Source organism: Tetrao urogallus (assembly GCF_951394365.1).
Source record: "Tetrao urogallus genome assembly, chromosome: 3".
Lineage (NCBI taxonomy): Eukaryota > Metazoa > Chordata > Aves > Galliformes > Phasianidae > Tetrao > Tetrao urogallus.
This window is the reverse complement of record NC_136815.1, coordinates 63,538,895-63,562,175: the sequence shown is the minus strand read 5'-3', so window position 1 is coordinate 63,562,175 and position 23,281 is coordinate 63,538,895. Positions and strand designations below refer to the sequence as shown.

General features: G+C 40.5%; 1 protein-coding gene across 1 annotated transcript in view; it reads right to left on the bottom strand.

The window, feature by feature from the left end:
• Positions 1–363: 363 nt before the first annotated feature.
• Positions 364–23,281, bottom strand: part of TMEM245 (transmembrane protein 245) — a gene marked incomplete at both ends in the record, with an annotated part of 70,179 nt that continues 47,261 nt past the window's right edge. The window contains 4 exons of the mRNA XM_079533571.1: positions 364–409; positions 1,339–1,533; positions 4,263–4,437; positions 6,104–6,204. Coding sequence (XP_079389697.1) covers positions 364–409; positions 1,339–1,533; positions 4,263–4,437; positions 6,104–6,204 — 517 coding nt within the window. The remainder of the gene's footprint in view (positions 410–1,338; positions 1,534–4,262; positions 4,438–6,103; positions 6,205–23,281) is intronic.

Sequence of the window (23,281 nt, the reverse complement as noted above, 5' to 3'; positions counted from 1 at the left end):
ACACAAATAACCCAATAAATAAAAGCCAAGTAAGTCATTTCAGCAGATAACAACTCCAGTGGATACATCTCTCCACTTAGCCATTCTTTTTAAGAAGACAGAAGGTATACAAAGTGGCTGTGGAACTGTTGGCTAGTACACAAAGCCATGGGAAGTTGACATTCTCTCTCAAAGAGGTGAAGTGCACAGTAATGTAAGGCCAGCAGATGTTCGAGGAGTGGTGTCTCCTAACACTCAAACGATGCATCCCTGTGAACTGCCCCGAGCAGAGCAGCAGAGCGGCAAAAGGCCATGGCTGTTGGGAGCTCAAGAAAGACCAAGTGTGATTCTCTCATCTTGAACAGGTGCAGCATAGCTCCTTCATCATTCAGCAGCCATTTTTGTCTCCTCGGGACTTTCTCTAGCTGACCTGCAAAAAAACCAAAAGGACTCAAATTTGTTGAGTGACTTCAAATGTCTCGTTCCCTATGAATTAAACAGGAAAAAACCAGACGTAAAATTCTGTATGTACTGCCAGAAGCTCTATGTATAGTGTATGTGGAAAGTCTAGGAACATAACATCCACAAGTCAGAGTGTACAGACAGGTTCATTAGTGTTTTTTTCCTAAATTACCCATATGAAAGATGACAACATTATTCATGTGAATGAAGAAAAGGATTATTGCTCACAAGCATATAATCTCTAAGATATATGTATAATGAGCTAACCTATGTAATTAAACAAAACAGTAGAGACATTACAATGCCTACTGTCATTAATAATTTTACAACATGATTTCCAACTCTAATTAAATATTCAATGAGGAATTTATTCATCCCATCCCTTAACTGTACAGATTAAAAATACATTTCTATATTCCACATTTGGTAACTTCAATAAAGAGATTTATCAAGACCATACTTTAATGGAATAACGGCATGCTTTGTAGTTTCATGCAGTCACACAAAGTGCAGTATCTGCAGACAGGTCTCTTTCTCAGACCAATAAACACTGTCTGGTATCCATGAATAATAGTTATGAACAGGGAAACAGGGATGGTCAGTTATTTTCTAGCACAAAGGCAGTGCATGTAATACAAAGCTATTATTAATGAATTCTCTTAAGGAGCCTTCTGTAAGAAGCTCAGAGATATTAAACAAACATTTCAAGTTTACTTATTTTACAGTAAATATTTTTCTAGAATAAAAGCTGATCATTCTCTGAATATTTCCACACACGCGTAGGTGTGCAGATGCACAAATATACACAAACTCATGCTTACATTCCCTACACCGATGTGGGCATACGCTGATCCACTTGAAAACTGCAATATGTAACGTAAGACATTCAACGCTTACTGGTAAATCTGTAGTGGACATGCTGCTTGTGATGGAGTGGGCACTGAATTTGTTGGACTAACCAACATGGCACTATATATGTTGGAGGCAACCACAAGTATACAAAGTAGAATTGGTCCTATGATGGCTCCTTCCAGTCCCAGGTAATATGCTCCACCAGCTACTGCAAGACCCGTTAGGTAAGGATGACCACCTCTGGAATTACAGCACAAGCAGAATAAAGTTAAAACAAGAATGACAAACAACAACACTACTGACTGCGGATCTGAAATGCAGATTAATCACACCATTTCATTAAGCTTATAAAGCGATCTACTTATAGATACCCATATTCAGACTAAACTGCTGTTTGAATGACTGCATAAATGCCCTAAGCTGCATCTTGTACGACATTCACGCAACACAACAAACATTATCTTCATTAGTTCCACTCCACGTCCCGTGGGCAGACACCTTCCACTACTACATCAGTTACCCCAGGCACCATCCAATCTGACTGTGAACACCTTCGGGGATCTGAAGGAGTTAACAGCACAAATATTTCCATTCTGAAAATGGAAAGATGATTCCTTATGAAGACTATTCATGCTTCACAGACAAGAACTCTTACATTTCAAGATAGCTAGCAGTATTTACTATGAGCATTCCTCAGCAGAGACATTACTTTATACAATGATCAGAATATTTAGTCTTTTGATCAAAAGGCAGGATACATCATTTATGAATTGTAGAATGGTCTGGGTTGGAAGGGACCTTAAAGATCATCTGTTTCCATAATACTGCCATGCGCAGAGTTGCCACACACAAGATCATGCATTGGACCTGGTTGCCCAGGGCCTCATCCAACCTGGCCGTGAACATCTCCAGGATGGGGCATTCACAGTTTCTCTGGTCAACCTGTTCCTGCACCTCATCAACTCTGAGTGAAAAATTTTCCCCAAATATCCAATCTGTATTTTCCCTCTCTGCTTATGATCTCATAAGATCATGATAGAATCTGAGCTGGGAGGGACCTCTGAAGGTCATATAGTCCAACTCCCCTGCAATGAACAAGGACACAGACTAGATCAGGTTGCTCAGAGCTCTGTCCAGCCTGACCCTGCACGTCTCCAAGGACCAGTCATCCACACCTTCCTGGAAAACCTGTTCCAGTGCTTCACTATCCTTACTGTAAAAAACTTCTTCCTTATATCCATTCTAAATCTCCCCCGTTTTAATCTGAAAGCATTTTCCATCATCCTATCACAACAGATCCTACTAAAGAGCCTATCCTCTTCTTTCTTATGGCTGCTATCAGGTCTTAGAAAGAGACTTACCACATCATACACACCTATTAATCATGTCTTTCTTGGACCAAATTCAACATACTGGAAGTGTCAAGTACAATACTTTTTGAGAAGACAGACTCGACCTTAACATCTTATACTTCTCCAGCAGAAGACACACAATTAGTTTATAAACCTTTACAAATTTGGAACAATTTTTTCCAACAGTTGCATCACTTCCAAGTTTTTTTCTGGCTAGTTTGCCAATTCAGACCACGTATCACCTGATGAAGTAGGACTGCAATATATATTTAATACATTTGGAAAACCTTGCATAACGTAATTATAGTGATTTCAAATAGAATTAACCCAATTTGCAAGACAGCAGATTTATGTAATGGTAAAATACAATTTTTCTCCACTGTTAGAAAATCTATTCTTGCCACATATATTTTCTGAATGGTGAACAGAGCCTGCAACCCTACAGTCAAAAATTTATTTCAATAAGTAGAAGAATTATTGGCTAGTTAAATAGCTATTGGCCTTAAATTTATCTGTGGTTTGTTGTTGAAAACAAATGTAATTTGATTATACTTCACCTGTTAGCTTTCACTCCTGGAAAATAACTATTGCTACAGTCTATGAAAGATTTTTAATATCGATCTCACTATCACGAGGTTGTCTGTTTAGTTTAACTATACTTAAAAGTTATAGGAGAAAAAAAAATAATCAAACTTAATGCTGAACTTAAACATTTAATGTTCTTACTCTACGTTAATTTACTACAATACAAATTAACACAAATGTGTTCCAGCACACAACCGTACCTGGAGCACGAATTACAGCAAAGACTGGATCAGCACTCACAGTCTGTCAAAGTTCTCAATTCACATAGTTTACTACTAGGCTAGCTCCTGATGACCAAGATGGAAGCAGTGACTTTAAAGAGCACATTTTTTTATCTATAATGTACATGGCTGTGTACACATCTTGCACATATGAACTTTGACAGTTCGTATCTTTGTCGGGTCTGTAGAACTCCAGCATTTTCTCATTTGAATTCCATGAAGGGATTCATGAGGTGTTTCAGCAGCATTACGTGTCAGTCGACATTTCAGCAGCATTTCTAGTACTCTAGATACAACTGCAGATGTTGATTCTCTGTCTCTATAGTTTGGAGTTCGCTTTTCTTTATTCAAAGCTGAAATCAGGAAGCATTCCAAACACCCAGCAAGATGCAGCCAAACACCTAGCAAGATTTTTCCAGAAACCTTCTGTGCTTATCTATCAGAAGAGGAAAGCAAAACCAAATGCTGTCTCGTTATAAGCCTCTCCCTGCATTCAGATTTTCAACACATTTAAAGATCAATTGATAATCAACAGATTTTTACGCAGGGGTACAGCGGCACAACATGAAAACTGGCTTCAAAACAATTTTCTGACTGAGAACAAGCTCAAGACATTTGAAACAACAAATCTGACAGAAAAGAGGTCTGCAAAAGTAATGGCACTTAGGCCAGTTTTACTACGAGATGGTACCACTGCATGTCCTTCTGTGCTTCAAGGCACTGCTCTGCAGATTCACAGAGGTAAGTTCAAAGGCATCACTGCTAAGCATTTTTACAGTATGTAAACTTAAAAAGTTTTCAATATACTTACCCTGATATATCTGAATAAATGGCTGTATCTACAAAATAGGTTGGCAGCAGGTGAAAAACCAAGAGCAAAATGGCTTTGCATCCCTCTCCTTGCACAAGCCACAAGTCTAGGACTGCAGGGATGGCTGCCCAGTACGTCCCCAGAAATGGAACCGCTCCAAGGATTGCTGCTAACGCTAAAGAACACAGGAGGAGGAGTGAGAAAAAGACCAGGGAAACATACTTCACAAAAATTCTGACTTTTGCCACACCAGTAGTCTCACTTCTATCAGCTGCTGTAAATAAGATACTGAAAAGACAGCACATAAGGCTCTTGTTGTTTTATAACTGTGATTAAGGAAAAAGAGAACCACATTCAGGAAAATGGAACTATTCCCCATACAGAAAAGCCTTACCAGCTGTCAGTCACAGTTACTTCCAATTAAGAAAAAATGAAAGACACCAATCATTTGCATTTCAAGCTTTTACGTAACCACAGACCTAGCAAATGTGGACAAGAAAGTATACACTGAGAAATTCTTAGTGAAGCACTGTAACTTACCAGACCTCAGACATTACAACGTCAGCTGTACTGTGAGAAACCAAGCGTAAAACCCCTGACTTCAAGTATTTATATCTGCACATCTTTATGCATGCATACAAGTCTCCACCAGGCATACTGCCTTCTGTTTATACAAATGCTCCTTGTAATCTCAAATTACGTAGTACTGCTGTCATCTTAATTAAATCCAATATGAGTGACTGCAGTAGAGAAAAAAGTTTAATTTTTTTCTTTCTTTTTAGCCTCATTAGCCAGAATACAAAACAAGATTTTCCAAGTTGCCAAAACAAAAGTAATGATTATGTAAATATGTCTAACAACAACCAATATCTTCAGGGTAGCTGGAATTTGTGATACAGCTACTGGCTGCATTTCTTGTTTCGTTTTTTGTTTGCAGGTCCCTTTTTGTTGCTCTGTACATGAAGGTGCAAGTGGCTTGCTGTTTGGGTTTTTTTAGAGGAATAGAGGGAAAACAGGAACAGAGAGATTTTCAGTGGAAATTGTGCAGCCATTTTCATAGCTAAAATTTGTGGAGGCTGGTAAAACCAGAGGCTGGTAATGCTGTCAGGAAACAGCACTGAGAATAGAAAGCATGCCTCTATTGAGCATTTCCATGATACCAGTACTTGCTCTGTTTAGGTATCCCAGAAACATAGCACATACAAATTATGGAAAGATCCGGATTAAACAGAATGGAAAAAAATTACAACCAGTAAAAGAAACAGAAGTAAAATATTTTTCTGGGGCTATGCTATGAAGACAGAAAAAAGTATGGCTAAGAGATAAGACAGCAATCAGCAACTGACTAATTTGATCTGTGGTAGTTTAATTCAAACTTGGAGGAATCAGTTAATGATCAGGAGCTCTACAGAATCCCTACATATCACACAAAAGTATTAAACTTGTCACAGTACTTCCTACATCTGTTTGAATAATAAACAGGAAATAAAAATGAAGTTACGTACTGAATGGGTATAATAAAGATAAAAATTTGGAGCAGCTACTCACTAAGTTCAGATCATATACTGAGTCCACTGACTCGGCTGTCATGGTTAAAAAAAGTGAAAAATAAAAACCAACCCAATTCTGTAGTCAGAAACTACATTGAGACATCTGCACAAATCAATAACATTACGGTTGCATACACAACTCCAATTCTGATAGTTGCCAGTTTCTGATAGAACATTCACTAAAAATAACTTCAGGACTAATCCTGTCAGCAGCATTTAATCCTACTGCTCTTGTACAATAAAATTATATAATGCTATGTATAAATAGATTACGATTGTTCAAATTCTTACCAGATGGTATGAAGACTATGTTAATCCCAAATATTGTGTGAGTCAGCCAAGTGTAGAGTCCATAGAACCCAGCCATTTTGAGGGAAGCATCAAATACACCTCTAAAACAATCACAGAAACTCTGTTAACTCTTATTGGCAGTACCATTGTGGGAACAGTGAAGGTATCTTTACATGCATCTTTAACTATAAGGCGCTCTGATAAACTGCAAAGCCATCAGTGCCATAAATCACACAACTCAAAATGTATACCTTAGGTCTGTCCTATGAAAAGGACAAACATTCATCATATTTATCAATCGTCATCTGCAGGAGAAAATAAACAAACAAAAAAACAACATACCAGACAGTTTTTTTTACTACACAGCCTGGGTTTCTGGGATAAATTCCTTGACAAAAGTTGCTCAGGAATCAGAGCACATTCTCTAGAAAAAGTAATCTTTTATCTATGAGAAACAGTACAGTTCTATTTATGAGCTACTTTTTCTTTGTCCTTTTCCATTTCTATCTCTCAATTCATTTTCTTTATCTTCTTGTATTTCTATACTTGCTCACTCTTGTTGGAATAAAACAAAGGACCCAGAAGTGATACAGGCTGCCTAAACTCTCACTTTCTTACTCATATACACAGTTTTCTACATGGAAATAACTGAGCACTTGGCATTTATTACTGGTCTTGAACCTTAGCATCTTTATATTCCTAGATTTTAGGCCACTTGTTATGTCACACTACTGAAAAGAAAATAAAAAGCCTTGCAATGTAATTAACTCCTGGTGAACTTACATCCAACTTGCTGGCCACAAAATGAAGTATTCCTCTGTTAAGTATCAGCATAGCTTCATGAGACAGCAAGCAGGCAGCTCAGTGCTGTGTCATTTTTACAGCGCTGGCACATTCACTAAAGTGAAATATTCTGTAACCGAAAACTCAAATATCTCACGATTGTATTATGCTCATTTTTCACTCCTATTGAGGAAGACACTGCCTCTCTTGAAAACACTATTCCAGCTTGGATCTAAGTAACTAAAGTCCCTCTGTTATCTCTAAGTTCCTTCCCTCAAAGAAGTCATAAAAGTTACACAGAATCACAGAATGGCTTGAGTTGGAAGGGACCTCAAGGATCATGAATCTCCAACCCCCCTGCTGCAGGCAGGGCCACCAATCTCCATATCAAATACTAGACCAGGCTGCCCAGGGCTGCATCCAACCTGGCCTTGAACCCCTCCGTTGGAGCATCCAACGGGACATCACTGCCCTAGTGGTGTCACACACATCCTTCCTAGCAGCAACTATAAACATAGTTGGCTGATGTTAAGTTCCCATCTTACATTTAACACAACAGAAGTGATGAAGTCAGATCATAAGCTAGAAGATTGTCACTGCAGCTTGAGCAATAACAGTCTGCCTGGGAAACAGCCCCTTCTGGAAACAACCACCCCTAAGAACACAATTTCAATCCTTTGTTGAATTGATAAAACCTTCCCTGCTTCCCAACCACCAAACAGAATCTTCTTTTTCAGCCATCAGCAAGACTTCCAAGATTGGCATCTTTGGGCTGTATTCTCATTATTAGCCCCAGGAACAGTGTATAATTTTTTTGCAACTCTTTCCCACCTAAAAGCACACATGGATTCCCAAGTGAATGCTGAACCAAATTACCTTGTTTAAAATTCATCCACTGGAATTTAGGAGTGCATAGTAAGCCCTACAAATCCACATGGTCTTAGAATGTGAGATTCTCTTGATAGACTAACAAGAAACAGCTGCTGTCAGCCATTTTCCCAGCAAAAAAAAACAAAGGTGGGAAAAGAAAAAGAAAGCCTTAAGCAATTACTTGAAATAACAGACCCAGTACTTGAAGATGATAGAGAAGAAGTGCTTAAGCATTTGTGAGGCCTCAGCAAAGACAGCCAGAATACCTCACAGATTGAAAAAGCTTCAATAACATCACAATGGGAAATTACACACCTATATGCACATATAATCTGCACGTTTTGACTAGTGAAATACTTCACATTTTAGTCATACATGAAGCAAGCTTCTGGTGTAGTAAGAACTATCAAGGAGAGAAGGATCCCAAAACCCAAAACCACAGAAAGAATGCTCAGTGTGAATTTGCACTAAAAACTCACGCTTCAGCTGCTCAAAGTCTGATTTTTCTGTGTTTTCTGTGACATTTATGCTCCTTCAGAGGCTATCAAAAAATGGCTGGATTGTAAGAGCTCAAAAGATGAACAGTTTCAATGGAGATTTTGGCCATGGAAAACGCAAGGTAGCTGGTGCGATTAAGTGCAAGCTGAGCTGCACTGATCACAAGACGGCAGCAAAAACACTTCTGGCTGCAGTAAGGATACATTTGTTCCCTTACGCTTTTGTCCAGCCAACCTCCACAGCCCTGTCGATCTCTTAAATCTTAGGTCTGTCCCACAGAAACACCTGCCCGATACAAAGAAGGTTGGTTACCTCATGATCACTGAAGCCCCTCATTGGTGATGCAAAAGTGTAATTTTTTAATACAGTTTTCCACATTCTTCCAAAAGCAAATCAAGCAACCAGAAAGAAAAAAAGATAGAGAAAAAAAAACCCACCAAAACAAAACAACAAAGCCAGAAAAATTTGTATTGTCAGAAGAAAATACTAAATCTAAATATTTAATAGCACTGATGAGAACTCAGATATCAGCACACTATAATTAAATCCTCAAGTAAATCCTTTTCCTTTCAAACAGAAGTTGTGGCACAAATACATTTCAGTTATTAAATATGCTTTAAGGCTGCCCTTGAAGTATCTCCTTATTTTGCCTGTAAAAACATTTCCTGTAAGGTAGAAGAAGAAACAAAGTCTTAACTTCTATGAGCATGGCTCTAAAATACATTTCACCATACAGGATGCAATGCAAAGCCCTGACAGATATCCGAAATACCCTGAAACAAGCAGTCACTTTAGGTTTTCCTCCAGAGACCTCAGAAAAAAGAGTGGGCAGTCTCTTATTATTCTAATTACAAATAAATAAATAAACAGGAAAATTATCCCAATGGCCCAAAATAATAGCTGTGAATTTAACCATGTCAAGGAACAGCTACAGAACTATTCAAAACCAATCCAAGACTAAAACTAATCTGCCCTTCCACCCAGGCACTTTTTCTGAACTTTTCAGTTCAGGCAAGCTTCATTTTTATCTTCAGATAGATTTTATTCAAGTCTAAATTCCAGTTCAGACATGTTTTCTGCTGACGTAATCATGCAGTTTGTAGGAAAACTTTACATTGTAAATCCACAACACACAGATGCAGCAGCAAAATAACTGAAAAGTTAATTCCAGACAACAGCTATGGCTAAACCTGATGTCATTCTGCAACCTTCATTAGTTACTGAAGTTTGTAAACCATTCTGCAAAGATGGGAGGAGCTGTGGTAATTTATGGGCACAGATCACAAATCAAAGTGGGCTTGAAAAGGTCACCTTAAAAAAAAATGCAGTTCAAACAACGAAAAAAAATAGCGTATTTCAGCAGCAAAAATAAAAAATAAAAAGTGTGCAATAAATGGAATCACCAGCAGCTCTATGTAAAGAGCTAATGATTGCAATAGATTACAGGCAAGTCAATATCACATTAATGCAAAAATAGGAAACACTGTATGACCTGCACATACACTAGCATTGTCTATGAGACACATCTCTAGTACCAATTTTACTTAGCAATGTCCAGGCATCATCTGAGACTGCTGTCCAGACTGATTTACTAATGCTTCAAGAAAAATGCATGGGTGCAATCTACGGTGAAAAGCAGAAAGAATGATGGGCAGTCCAGAACAGGTGATCTCTGAGCAAAGATATCACCAGAGAGGGAAATCTGAGGAAAGGACAAAAGATACCAAAGACAGCTGCAATGATGAAGTAAATGCTGCTTCTTCCCCACTGTGGGTTGGACAAGAAGGAGGATATCTGAACTAGAAAAAGAAACGCTTCCGTTAGATGTTGGTTTAAACTTCTTAACATGTAAGCCAGGGCTGTCCACCTCTGACCTTTCAACACCAAGTTAGAGTAAGGTGCTAGCTGCTGTGATATGAGACACAAATCCACATGTCCCATGTAATATGTCACAGCAGGTCTGCAATGCATGCTCATGGCTGGCAAGAAGTATACATCTCTAAAAGGCCATAGTATGTATCTCTCCAGATAGTACAGTATGGCATCTCTCCAGATCCTTGCATCAAACTAATAAGCTAAAAGGAGAAGGCATCACTCAGTGCAGAAGACCTGTGAGGTGCCAGCGGTGAAGTGCAAAGTGAGAGGAGACTGCATTTGATTTCATTCTCCTTCTCTATTTCTTTATGCCTGCCTCCTCCCTCAATTGCAGAAAAAAAGTGGATCCAACCCTGTGGCTCGGGGGAACTCCAAAGTCTCTTCAAGACTCATGTTTTTTACTTCTATCAGGAACACTAAGAATTGAATTTTGAAGACTCTAGAAATTCACATTCATTTGACCTCAGGGTTATGGCAGCGTAAAACGCTGAACAGAACGTTTACAAACAGCGCAGTTTCACTATTTTGCATCTGGGATACCTGTGGCATGCGAGCGCCAAACGCTGAATGAATTCATTACCATCTGTACAAAGAGTAACTTCCTGATGAAACTAGGACAGTAAATAAACTTTGGTTCTTAGCACCTTTGGGCATACACACAGATTCCTTTCATACATAAAAATAATTCTACGTTTCAGAAATCAGATAATCCAATTACATTTCACATCTCATACAGGTACTGTATTTGGATGAGCCGCTCCAGCTATGAGCTATCATCTGCCAACACCTACTTTATAAGCACTTCAGGCAACTTAGTGTAAGGCACACTTAAGACATACGTGTTTTTATAGAGTTCTGAAAAGTAGGTAAAACTGGGGGAAAAAAAAATCAGAGGAACATGAGTCACACTTCACATTATTGAGATTAGAAATGAATTAACTTCTGTCAAGTTGTCAGATGTTTCTGCATAATTGGCCTAAACTTTATTTCACCGAAAAACTAAGGAACCGCTTTTAAATTTCACAAGGAAAAATGAGACCAATGTATGGGTTTAGAGGGGGGCAGGCGTAGAAGTTCTCAGAGAATTCTGGTCGTTCATTTTTACTGATTTATTGTAAAAAGTCTACAGCTTTCCCTTTGCTTCTACTGCAGTTTACGTTAAATGGATGCTGGTCTCCTAAAATACACAGGTGAATCCAGGTGCACTTCACAGAGCCTACACGTAAGGCCTGTTCTCCATTAGTTACATGTGAACTGGCTCCCATATGAAGATCTCCAAACTTTTCAAACTTCTGCTGCAATAATCCCAGTTTGAAGGAAACAAGATGAAGGCTCCTGGGATGCAGTGCATGCCTCAAGTCTCAATTCAGAGCATTCACAGTTTTGACCTCTGAATTCCCTTTTCTCCATCTTCCCAGAGCATTGGAGGAAAGAACGCATGGGTGAAATGATGAAAATCAGACTAAAAAGGTTAGAGAAAGAATTTGGTAACTTCAGAAGACAGCTATGCTAGTTACTATTATAAGGGACTAAAAGTTGGACAGAAGTGGCATTTGCTTAAGAAAAATGAAAAGAATTAGTGTTTCTCTAAATACCTAACGAAACATGCGGCAAGCCATAAAATGGTTTACAGCGATAAGAATACCCCAAGTAAAGAATATTATTAGAAAAAGTCAAATTCATTCTTGAGTGCCAGGACTGAAAGAAGTCTGTTCACAAAATACTCTTAAGCCCATTTTTTTTTTTTTTATCTGTTTAAGGGTTCTGCTCTCTTAGGGAGACAAAAAAATCCTGATTATTTTTCAGCTTCAAATTACACATGAAAACAAGTGGCAAGATAGACTCCAGCTGCGAATAAAGCAGAAGTGGCAGTAAGTGTTTTTTTTTGACAGAGTTTCATCTCTGGAGCAATATAAATGTGCAAATGATTTTCATAGATGACTCTATGAGATGATTTTAACAATTCTGCTGTTGAAATAAATTTCTCTGTAGGAATGATGCAACATAAAAATAAAAAAAGAGAGGAACTGAATCTAACATAGCGGTTCTAGACATCCCACTAATCAGATAAAGACATAGAGTCTTGAACAAAGCATAGGTCCTTCAGCTTAGGTCTTGGGCTGCTGGATGGAAAGTATCAAGGGAATTCCTTGTTCTGCTTTGCTTGAGCATGAAGCTTCCACTTCACCCTGAACACTGTCATCTCAGCCCAGGAATTCTCACAGGTTTACGTTTCCTACTTTCTCCCCACCTCCAGGGAGAGGCTGAGCATAGAGCTGTGTGCTACTGAGCCACCTGCTGGGGTTAAAGCACAACAATCCTGGTGGCACTGAATTCTGTCTGTACTTCCTCAGTTCCCCTTTTTAATTCCATCTTTCAGCTTTCTGCGCTGCATAGCATACATTCTTAGCAATTTGCTACTGCTCACTTTGTACACTCCTGTCACAACACCATCTACAGCCGTTCTGATTTCTGAGAGACTCTTCTGCTGTTCCCATCTAAGAACGGCTTTACAAGGTGACTTCCTCCTCTTATCTTCACAATAAAGAACAATGCAGCATCATTCAACAAAAGCCCACATAAATCTTGTTACCGCTGTGTACTCCTTGCCTACCCCTCACCAGCCCTAGGCCCTCTGAGCACTTCCAAGTCTTAATGCATGCATTAATCAAACTCTTTTCCCACATCCCACCATTTTTTGGCTTATTTGGAGGAGGCGCAGGGGAGACCCCATCACTCTCTAGAACTGCCTGAAAGGGAGTTGTATAGAGGTGAGGGTCAGTCTCTTCTCCCAGGTAACAGTCAGGTTGAGAGGTAACAGCCTCAGAGTTGTGCCACGAGAGGTTCAGGCAGGCTATTAGGAACAGTTTCTCCTCAGAAAGCACGGTGAGGCAGTGACACAGGCGGCCCAGGAAGGTGGTGGAGTCACCATCCCTGGAGGTGTTCGAGAACCGTGGAATGTGGTACTGAGGGACAGGGTAGGGATGGATTGGTGGCTGGATGAGATGAACTTAAGAGGTATTTTCCAACCTTAACGATTCTATTTCCATCTGCCAGAGTTTTGTCCATTCAGCTAGAACTTCAGTTTTTTCCAAGTACTTTCTCATTTCCAGTGACCCTCGTTAATTGCTTACCTGCACAGGCTTCCTTTAACCTTACTCAAGCCTTTCTTAGCAGTTAGCACTCGCTGGCACTGCACATTGATTACTCACCCCACAACTTGAAAGAATTTAATCATTTTAGACACCTCTTTTAGCTTCAGAAGTTTAATGCATGAGAGAAATGGCCAATTGGACTCAGTATAAAAAGATCAAGATCAGCTCCAGTCTTATATTAAGACACTTCCTTCTAGTCTGCTCTGATCACTACCATTATAAACTTCTGAATCAGAAGCATCAAAGCAAGTATTCTGACTGCTTATGTAGAGAATAAATAATAGATTAACCTAGTAATTCAATCTAAAATGACAATAAAGCAGAAAGGCAAAAGTCAATGTTAAATCTTAAAAGTGTCAGGAAATCCTGACAATATACAGCAGTTTTAATGCTTCCTTCTTGTATTACTATGAATTTTTAAGTTGAACAGCAGAAATCTGTCCTAGGTTACAATAATACATACTGCAGCCTTAAATACAGAGATAAAGAACTATTAAACATGCGAGCACGGAAACTTGCAGTACGTTACACTAAAAAAATAATTATCATAGTAGCACTTCATTCCTAGAGATGCCTAATAAAAGTTACAACACGTAAGTAATGTGTTTTTTTTGTTTGTTTGTTTTTAATTTCTGGTGTGGAAAAAAAGCAGTGCGCATGTGTAACTGTATAGTTAAAATCTGATTACTTTGTGCAAGACAAAATTAAAGGATTAATATCTAAGATGCTATGCAGTTACATTATTCTTAAAGGTTGTGTGCAAATGCAAGAGTTTAAACACACACATACACACACAATAACAGATTCCCTCTGCTTGCTTATAGATATCCTCAGACTTAAATAGGCCGGACAGTCACAGAACCACAAACTACAAAAACACATTAAAATAAATATGTTTGGAGCATTCAGAATACACCATCTGGAAAATGGAAGAAGCAAATGTCAGAATGATGACACTGCCCAATACAAAAAAGGAAGCTCTTCAATATCTAGCCAACGTGCTTGAAAATACAGTATTGCTGTCTGCCCAGTCTAGAAAAAAAGAACTGCTTTATTTCTAGTATCAGACTGTACATCTACATCATCTCATGAATTAAGCCTAAAACACCGTAAAATTTCTACAGATTATGTGATGCGTTCGGCCCAAATTATGTGTGTAAAATAATTTTTTTACAGTTTTGGATGTGTTTTTGGAAATAAAACAAGTAACAGTTAAGCAGGAGCAAAACGATTCCTTTATTTTTTTCCTTTGTGTTTTTCCTTGAATAATTATTTAAAATCGTGTGTATGTAAAATTACAGACAGCTGTACTTAATGAGAACAAGTATTAGGAACACATAAAAAGGAAATACAAGAAAAGACATGTAATTTATTTTTATTTCTTGCTTATAGGACAATATTTAAGAGTATTCAAAATTGTGGTATAAGTGAGTCAAAACTCTCAGCAGATAAAAACTGCTATCTATCCTAGTAGGATAATCAGATTACAATTACTGTCAGCTTGTTCTACAAACATACAGAAACAGAACAGCATCTCTTCTGGATTTAAAGATAATATCACTCTTTCCCCCTCCCCCCCCCATAGTAACTCAATTGGTTTCCTTTCCTCCATCAATTTTTTGAGAAATCTGTTACTCCAGTTTTAGACGAGGAAATCATTTAGTTAAAGCAGAATCATTTTTAGATCTATTTTCATCCCTTGACACACACCGTTAAGTAGAGCTTATTTCAGTAGGATCCTTTTAATGACAAAACAGATTTTTGCAAGAGATACTCCTGTTACTAAGAAACACAGAACGCATGCAGAAATTCAGTCAAAACACAATCAGTTAACAGTTGGCTCTGAAAAATTACTCCGAAAGACATTATTAATGTTGCAATAAAATAAAGACATTTTAGCTTTTCTAAGCATTAGCATAACATGCTGGAAGATTATTGTTTTCTGTGGGAATTGTATCACCATTTCATTTTCTTCATCATTACTGCCTTGATGCCACAATAAATAAGCCAGGTACCTTTAAACAGTCACTTTTCTTTTTCTCCTCACTTCTGACCACTCTAGATGTTAAGAAATAGAGTCTTAATGGTTTTAAGCTTCTATTTCAGCTATCCAGGTACACAGGTTATCTTCATATCAAATCTCCCTTTGGCTTTTTGGCAAATTTCAATTAAGAATGTGATTACTTCTGGACTGAAATACTTCCTTCTTTAGAAATGCCTGAGATTTTAAGAAAATTTATTGAGTCCATGAAAAAATCTGATCAAATTTGAAGCGTACATGACAGATGAAGAAAATGAAGCAAATAATGATAACCCTTCTCAAATTGAAAACAGTGCTCATCTTCCTAGTAGTACAAACCAAAATTCTACAAACAAGTATTTCAAGACATCACTCAAAATACTGATCTGGGTTTTAGATCATTTTACGATGTAATTTAGGCCCCACCAAAATTGAAAGCTGCAGAAACTTTAAGCTACAGCCATACCCGTGTGCATGCACTCATGTGAAAGTATCGCACACACTAAATTGCACTGAGGCCGTGACAACATGCAACTTAGTAATGTGCAATATCTCCACCAGAGCAAGCAGAATGGGAGCTTCAGGGAAGAAGGGTATGGTGCATTCAGGAAGAGAACGACATGCTGCTCAGGGAAAGGAAAATGGTTCAGGCAAAGGTGTGCATGCTACTACTTAGGAGACCTGTGAATTGGAGAGTTGCTACTTTAGAATAAAGTCCAGACAGAAGCACCACCTCCTTCTTTCAGGGTTGAAGTTTGAAGGACATAATTTTCCTGCTTACATGGGAGCTGGGTGACTTACAAACTAACTTAATTTTACAGAAGCTTTTTGAGGAAAGTAAATCTCACAATCTGTTATGTGCAGGTTATTTCCTCTAAGCCTCAACACAATTCACTGTCAAACACTGAAAACAAAAATATCTAAATCCAATAAACCAGTCTTATTGGGTCTCACATTCCTAAAGTAAATCATGTTCCTAACTCTGACTGAAAGTGCTGCCAACAGAAACGGTGCACAGCAGCCCAGGGAAGGTCCACCCCTCCCCTCTCCCTCAGGGCTCAGGACACAAGGCATGGCACTTTCACGCTCCAAGGAGATAGGCAGGAGAAGGGGACAGCAAAAAAGGGCTCAGCAGCACCTTTACAGACCGCTGGAAGAGCTTGCACAGACCAGCTGTGCCTCTGTCTCCTGCTCGTGGGTCACCTGGGTGCTTCATCCTCTAGCTTCTGCCAAATAGAGGGAGCTGCAACACTTGCAGAGAGCTGGGTCAGCGGCAGCAGGGTAATGGCAGACATTCCAGAAACACTGCTGCTACCATCTTGTGGTACATGCATCCCAAACACGGGATGAGGAGGGGGATCAAGGACAGAGCACAGCAGCAGAGGTGGAGGGCTGTCCCTGTGCCTGATGGGCAGCCTTCTTCTGTGGCAAGCCAAATAGCACTAAGGAGCCATCCTGGGAAAAGGGTCTTCAGCCCCTCCAACCATCCTCCTCTTCACACAAAGGGCATCTTTCAGGCCACCCAGCACCACTCCCTCCATCACAGTGGACATCACAGAATCTTCCTAATGTCACAGTAGTCACCACTATCCCACCCTTTGTTCCAGATCCTATAAAAACTCTGTGTCTGTCCCACCACTCACTGAGCTTCCAGGCCACAGGCAATTGCCAGTGATGACTGGAACGAAAAGGACTTGGGGCAGCAACTCCTCACTTTTATACAGGAATGAAGAGAAGTGGTTCCTGGAACAAAAGAGATGGAGGAGGCCCACAGTGGAGGAGGAGGAGGATGAAGAGCACACCTTCGATAAATGGCCAGTGTTGTCACCACTGCTGTGGAGCCCATGGAGATGTATCCGCCTCCAGATGAAGAACCAATGGAAGTAGATTGAGCTCCAGATAAAAAAGCAAGAGAGGTGAATCCGTGTCCAAAACAGCCAACCTGACACAATACCAGCATGCCAGGGCTCCCTTTGGTGTGCTTACAGAAGCATCATTAAAAGGTTCAGGTGCCCATCACTATACCATCTGCGTGCAGTCTCCAGACAAATTAGCTGGGCCATCCATTAACATCTGCAGGCTTGCCTGCAGGATAGCTTTCTTTCCCATCCCTGTCTCTCATGAAGAGGTAGCATCTCTTCTGCATGGATTCCCAAGAAGGCAGACAGATGTGAATCTGGCTTCCTCTTGGCAGCTCCAACAGTGACAGGAAGCCTCCCTCACATGCCACTATAGGCCTTGGGTCCTGGAGACAGGGGTGTCTCAGCCTGAAGATAAGAATGCTACCTAGCGGGTGCTTGAAGACAAAGACAAGACACAAAGGCAGTCCTTGCGCCCAAGGAGTAGCCTTTGTCTCTGTCAAGCAAAACAACACAGAGAAACTATCTTCAGGAAAGGGGCACTCAGACTTTCTAACCCTCTTCCTCCTTCCACACAAAGGGCATCTTTCAAGCCACGAAACACCACTCCCAACAGTTATGTCTTGCCATGTGTGGGGGGTTACTGTCACAATGACCTCCACCAAACAACTTCTGTTTTGGGCTCTTATCACCTTCATCCCTACAGCTGGTCCAACATTCATGAGCTTCCAGGCCCCTGGCAATAGCTAATGATAGTCAAAACCAAGAGGACTTGGAGTAGCGGCTGCCCACTTTTATGTGGGAACAAGAAGTATCCATGGAACCAAGGAGTTTGAAGAGGACTATGTGGAAGAAGAAGATGAAGAAGAGTCACAGAATCAGAGAATCACCAAGGTTAGAAAAGACCTTCAAGATCATCCACAGTCCAAACATCACCTATCACCAACAGTACTCACTAAACCATGTCCCTCAACACAAAATCCAAACGTTCCTTGAACACCTCCGGGTTGGTGACTCCACCACCTCCCTGGGCAGCCCATTCCAGTGCTTGACCACTCTTTCAGAAAAGTAGTATTTCCTAACATCCAGCCTAAATCTCCCTGAAGCAAGTCTGAGGCCTTCAAGCAACAGCCAGCTCTGTGACCACTACTGTGGAGTCTATGGAAGTTTATTCATCTCCAGATGAAGAACCAATGGAAGTAGATTGAGCTCCAGATAAAAAAGCAAGAGAGGTGAATCCGTGTCCAAAACAGCCAACCTGACACAATACCAGCATGCCAGGGCTCCCTTTGGTGTGCTCACAGCAACATCACTAAAAGGCTCAGGTGCCTACCACTATATCATCTGTGTGTAGTCCCCAGACAAATTAGCTGGGCTATCCATTAACACCTTGCAGGCTTGCCTGCAGGATAGCCTCCTTTCCCATCCCTATCTCTCATGAAGAGGTAGTATCTCTTCTGCATGGATTCCCAAGAAAGCAGACAAATGTGAACTTGGCCTCCTTTCAGCAGCTGAGTTTGGGAGACAAGAGGGCCCCACAGAAGGCCACTATAGGCCTTGGGTCCTGGAGGTGGGGGTGTCTCAGCCTGAGGATTACGAGGCTACTCAGTGGATGTTTGAAAACCAAGGCCACTCTCTCTGTGCAGGCACAGAAAGAACAGCAGCAGATCAGTGAAAAAAGTTAGAACTGTTCCTCTGGAGAAGCAGAGGACTTCAAGTCAGGTAGCACGGAGTGCTAGAGTGCAGCATTAAGGTCTGTTCAAGATGATTCATTAGGAATTCTTTCCTAATGGTAATTTCCAGGAAATAGTATTTCCAGGAAATGGTATTTCCAGGTAATAGTAAACAGAACAGAAAATATGCTGTCCTCTCTTACTTGGTACTTTCTGCACCTGGACTCCTGCATCTCCTTTTGGTCTCCTCGGTACAGGAAATATATTGATGCATGTGACGTGAGGACTTTCCAGACGGTGAAAGGCTGGGGTATGTGGCATACAGGGCATGCTGAAGGAACACTTTTGATCAGCATGAAGATGATGAGGCTTAGGAGAGGACCTGATTGCTGACTAAAGCTGACTACTGGAAGATGAAGCTTGAGTCTTCTCAGAGGTGCTCTGTTGTGTAAGGACGAGCGGCACCAGGCCCATGCTGGTACGGCCGATGAAGATTCCCAGCTAAATAAAAGGAAAAAAATGTAACCATGAGGTTGCTCAAACACACAACAGGTGCCCACAGAGGATGTAGAGAATCTGTCTTTCAAGGTGTTCCAACCGGACTGAACAAGTCCTCAAGCAATCTGATTTGACTAGGGTTGCTTTGAGCAGGAGCCTGGACTGGAGACCTCTAAGAGTCTCTCCAACACTGCTTCTGCATTTTATCTCACAGACTTCCCCTATCTTCACAACTTTTGCAAAATTCTTAGAGATGCATCTTTTTGTCTTTCTACCACTTCCACTACTCAAGCAGGAATTTGGTGCTTGAGGCATTGTGGCAGAAACAGACAGATTCACCATCTGGCTCAAAATAGGCCGGAAAGCTGTTCTTAGCCAAATGATACACAGTTCAATCCGTGTCACTGGACAATTATTACTGTTTTTTGCAAATTCATCACCAAAGGAATTAGAAAAGTAATTCTAAAATCTACAGGTACTTAATAGAAAGATGAAATTGCAACACAACTCTGAAGAGACAAACTGCCATGGAAAAGATCTTGGTTTGATCCGGTGCTTGCTAGGTAATAACTCAAAGCTCAGCGATGCTTCAAGCTATAGAAATTATTTCCTGATCTCCCAGCTTTTCCCTAACCTTAGATTGGAGACAGATAGGAAAGGACACAAAGCAAGAGAATTTACAGGAGTATCCCTGGTCCCTCACAGTGGACTAGTTACATGCACTTCTAGCTCTGTGCGTGTGCTATGTCCTGTTGGATAGTGATGGAGCTGAAGAGTTGTTGACTTTTGACTAAATCACATCAAACACACAAGTATTTTGAGACTGTATTCACATTTGTGTAATGTTATCAGAGCCTAATGAGGAAAGCAACTACAAAGGGCTAATTGTTTGGTAATTCATAATACAAATGCAGCCCCTTGTTCCCAACCTACCACCAAGCATTACGTACACATTTGTATGCCTTTTCTATATGAGCTGAACAAGCCATTATTAGGATCCTACACCTCTAACAACAACTAATCTTAAAAAGGAAGAAAGGATAGCTGCTACGTTCTAACAAAGGAATAGACCTCCAGTGGCAACTGCTTTTCACAATGGCAAACAAATCAGTCCTGCAAAAAGGACTTGAGAGTTTTGGAGGATGAATCTGGCTCTATAATTCTAAATTCTGCATGCATCCACACAGAAAACTGCTGGTTACAACCTTCATCTACATACTGAAAATAACATTAAGTATTCAATGGAATACAAGCTAATCCAGAACAATTATGAAAAATAATTTGGTAAAACTAAGAAAAAAAAAAAAAAAAGATTAAAAACAAAAATTCTCAGAAGCTCTTCAAATAATTCATATAAGGTATCAAGCACAACCCATTCCAAATGAAAAAATACAAGAGACTGATTCAAGTTATGCTGGTGAACACACAGACTCAGCACCCTCTCAGTTTTTTAAAAATAAAAACACGTGAAAAATAGCTTCATATCCCACATTCTGCAGACCTTACCTCCCATCACATTATCAATTACTGATGTACACTCTTTCCTGCTCCTTTTCTTTCTGCTTCTCTAACATCTTTTTTTCTTCCCACCAATTCTCAGCACTGACAAATATTTTTGGTCATCTGTGTAACAGACCCATAACCTTAAATCCCCTTTAATACAATCTTCTTTGCAGAATACCCTCGCCTAGGGAAGTTACAATCTATTTTTTGACACTGTTCCCATCCACCCAGAGACACAGTAAAAAGAACAATTTGTGAGACAAGGAAGTTTCAGCTTATAAATCTGCCAACACCTTTCAGAAAAACAGAGATGTTAACCACATGATCAATGAAAACTCAACAGCAGTTTCTCAAGAGAACGGCTAATAATTCTCTGGCAGAATTATTATTTGTTTTTTCCATGGAGGTCTCTCCAAAAGTAATGCCTCCTTTTTATTTCCATGAAAACTATGATGAAGAGCACAGCAACAGTATTTGCTAGAGCAAATTCTCAGCTACAAAACACTATTTTTCAACACAGTCACAGTGCATTTTTGCGAGTGACGAGCAAGAGCCTGCTCATAAATATCTGCACGGCCATCTGGAACACGGCTTGTCTTTCATGTCACTGTTACCCCTGCTGAAACACTCCACTAGCCATCTCACTGTGCTCACATCCACTTTATGGTTTCCATCAATGTTCAGCAATCGTTGATGAATGTCAACGGGCACAATTTTTTCTACATGAGGAATTCAGTGACGCACCTTTGCTTCATATACACTTCCATGTCAGACGCCATTCTGCTAGAATGCCCCTCTGCTGCCATCTGTCACACAGCAACAAAATATAATGGAATATTGGTGGGAACGTTCAACCTCTACTGCCTTATCACTAACATCTACCTCTGACATTGTGGGCCAACATAATAAAATAGGAGGCACTGCTTTCGAAGCAGTCCTCATACCTAGGCTGCTCCTTCATTTCAAACTGCTAAAGCACTATCACTGTTCAGCGTCTTACATGATCTAACCTTTAATTGCACAGCACACCTAGAAATAGCTTAACTTCAGTAACAAAAAACAACATTCACTTTTGTGGTACATAAAATCATGGAATTGCTCAGGGTGGAAAAGACCTTAAAGATCATCGAGTCCAACCACAACCTAACAATACTACCCTAACCCTAACAACCCTCCACTAAACCATGTCCCCGAGCACCACATCCAAATGGTTTTTACACACATCCATCACCTCCCTGGGAGCCTATTCCAGCGCTCAACAACCCCTTCTGTAAAGAAGTTTTCCCTCATATCCAACCTAAACTTACCCTGGCATAACTTGAGGCAGTGAGTTTAATACACCAACGGTTTAAAGTCTATTCATGTTTTGTATATATAACACTGTAAGAGATAGTTGTATAGAACTTAAAACAGAGACTGTTGGCTTTGTCTAGTCCATCAATGTTTTGCAAAATGGAGCTATGATATAAAAAAATGGATTTACATAAAGTATTTATGCTACTAATGTTAGAATTTCACACTGCACGTGAATGTATTCTGCAGAATACAAAAACACAAAAAATATTTCTTCAGTATAGAATCATAGAATCATAGAATCACTAAGGTTGGAAAAGACCTAAAAGATCACCCAGTCCAACCGTTCACCTATTCCCAATAGCTCCTACTAAACCATGTCCCTCAACGCAACATCCAGTCTTTCCTTGAACACCCCCAGGGTCGGTGATTCCACCACCTCCCTGGGCAGTCCATTCCAGTGCCTGACCACCCTTTCTGAAAAGTAATACTTCCTCATGTCCAGCCTGAATTTCCCCTGGTGTAGCTTGAAACCATTCCCCCTGGTCCTATCACTAATGACACGAGAGAAGAGGCCGACCCCCAGCTCACTACAACCTCCCTTCAGGAAGTTATAGAGAGCAATCAGGTCTCCCCTGAGCCTCCTCTTCTCCAGGCTGAACATTCCCAGCTCCTTCAGCCTCTCCTCATATGGCCTGTGCTCCAGACCCCTCACCAGCTTCGTTGCCCTTCTTTGAACACGCTCCAGGGCCTCAATATCTTTCTTGCAGTGAGGGGCCCAAAACTGGACACAGTACTCGAGGTGCGGCCTGACGAGTGCTGAATATAGGGGAACAATCACCTCTCTGCTCCTGCTTGCAACACTGTTTCTGATGCAAGCCAGGATGCCATTGGCCTTCTTGGCCACCTGGGCACACTGTCGGCTCATGTTCAGCCGAGCATCAATCAATACCCCCAGGTCCATTTCCTCTACGCAGTCCTCCAGCCACACCGCCCCAAGCCTGTAGCGTCGCCTGGGGTTGTTGTGGCCGAAGTGCAGGACCCGGCATTTGGCCTTGTTGAAACTCATCCCATTGGCTCCAGCCCAGCTCTCCAGCCTGTCCAGATCCCTCTGTAGGGCGTCGCTACCCCCAGGCAGATCCACGCTTCCA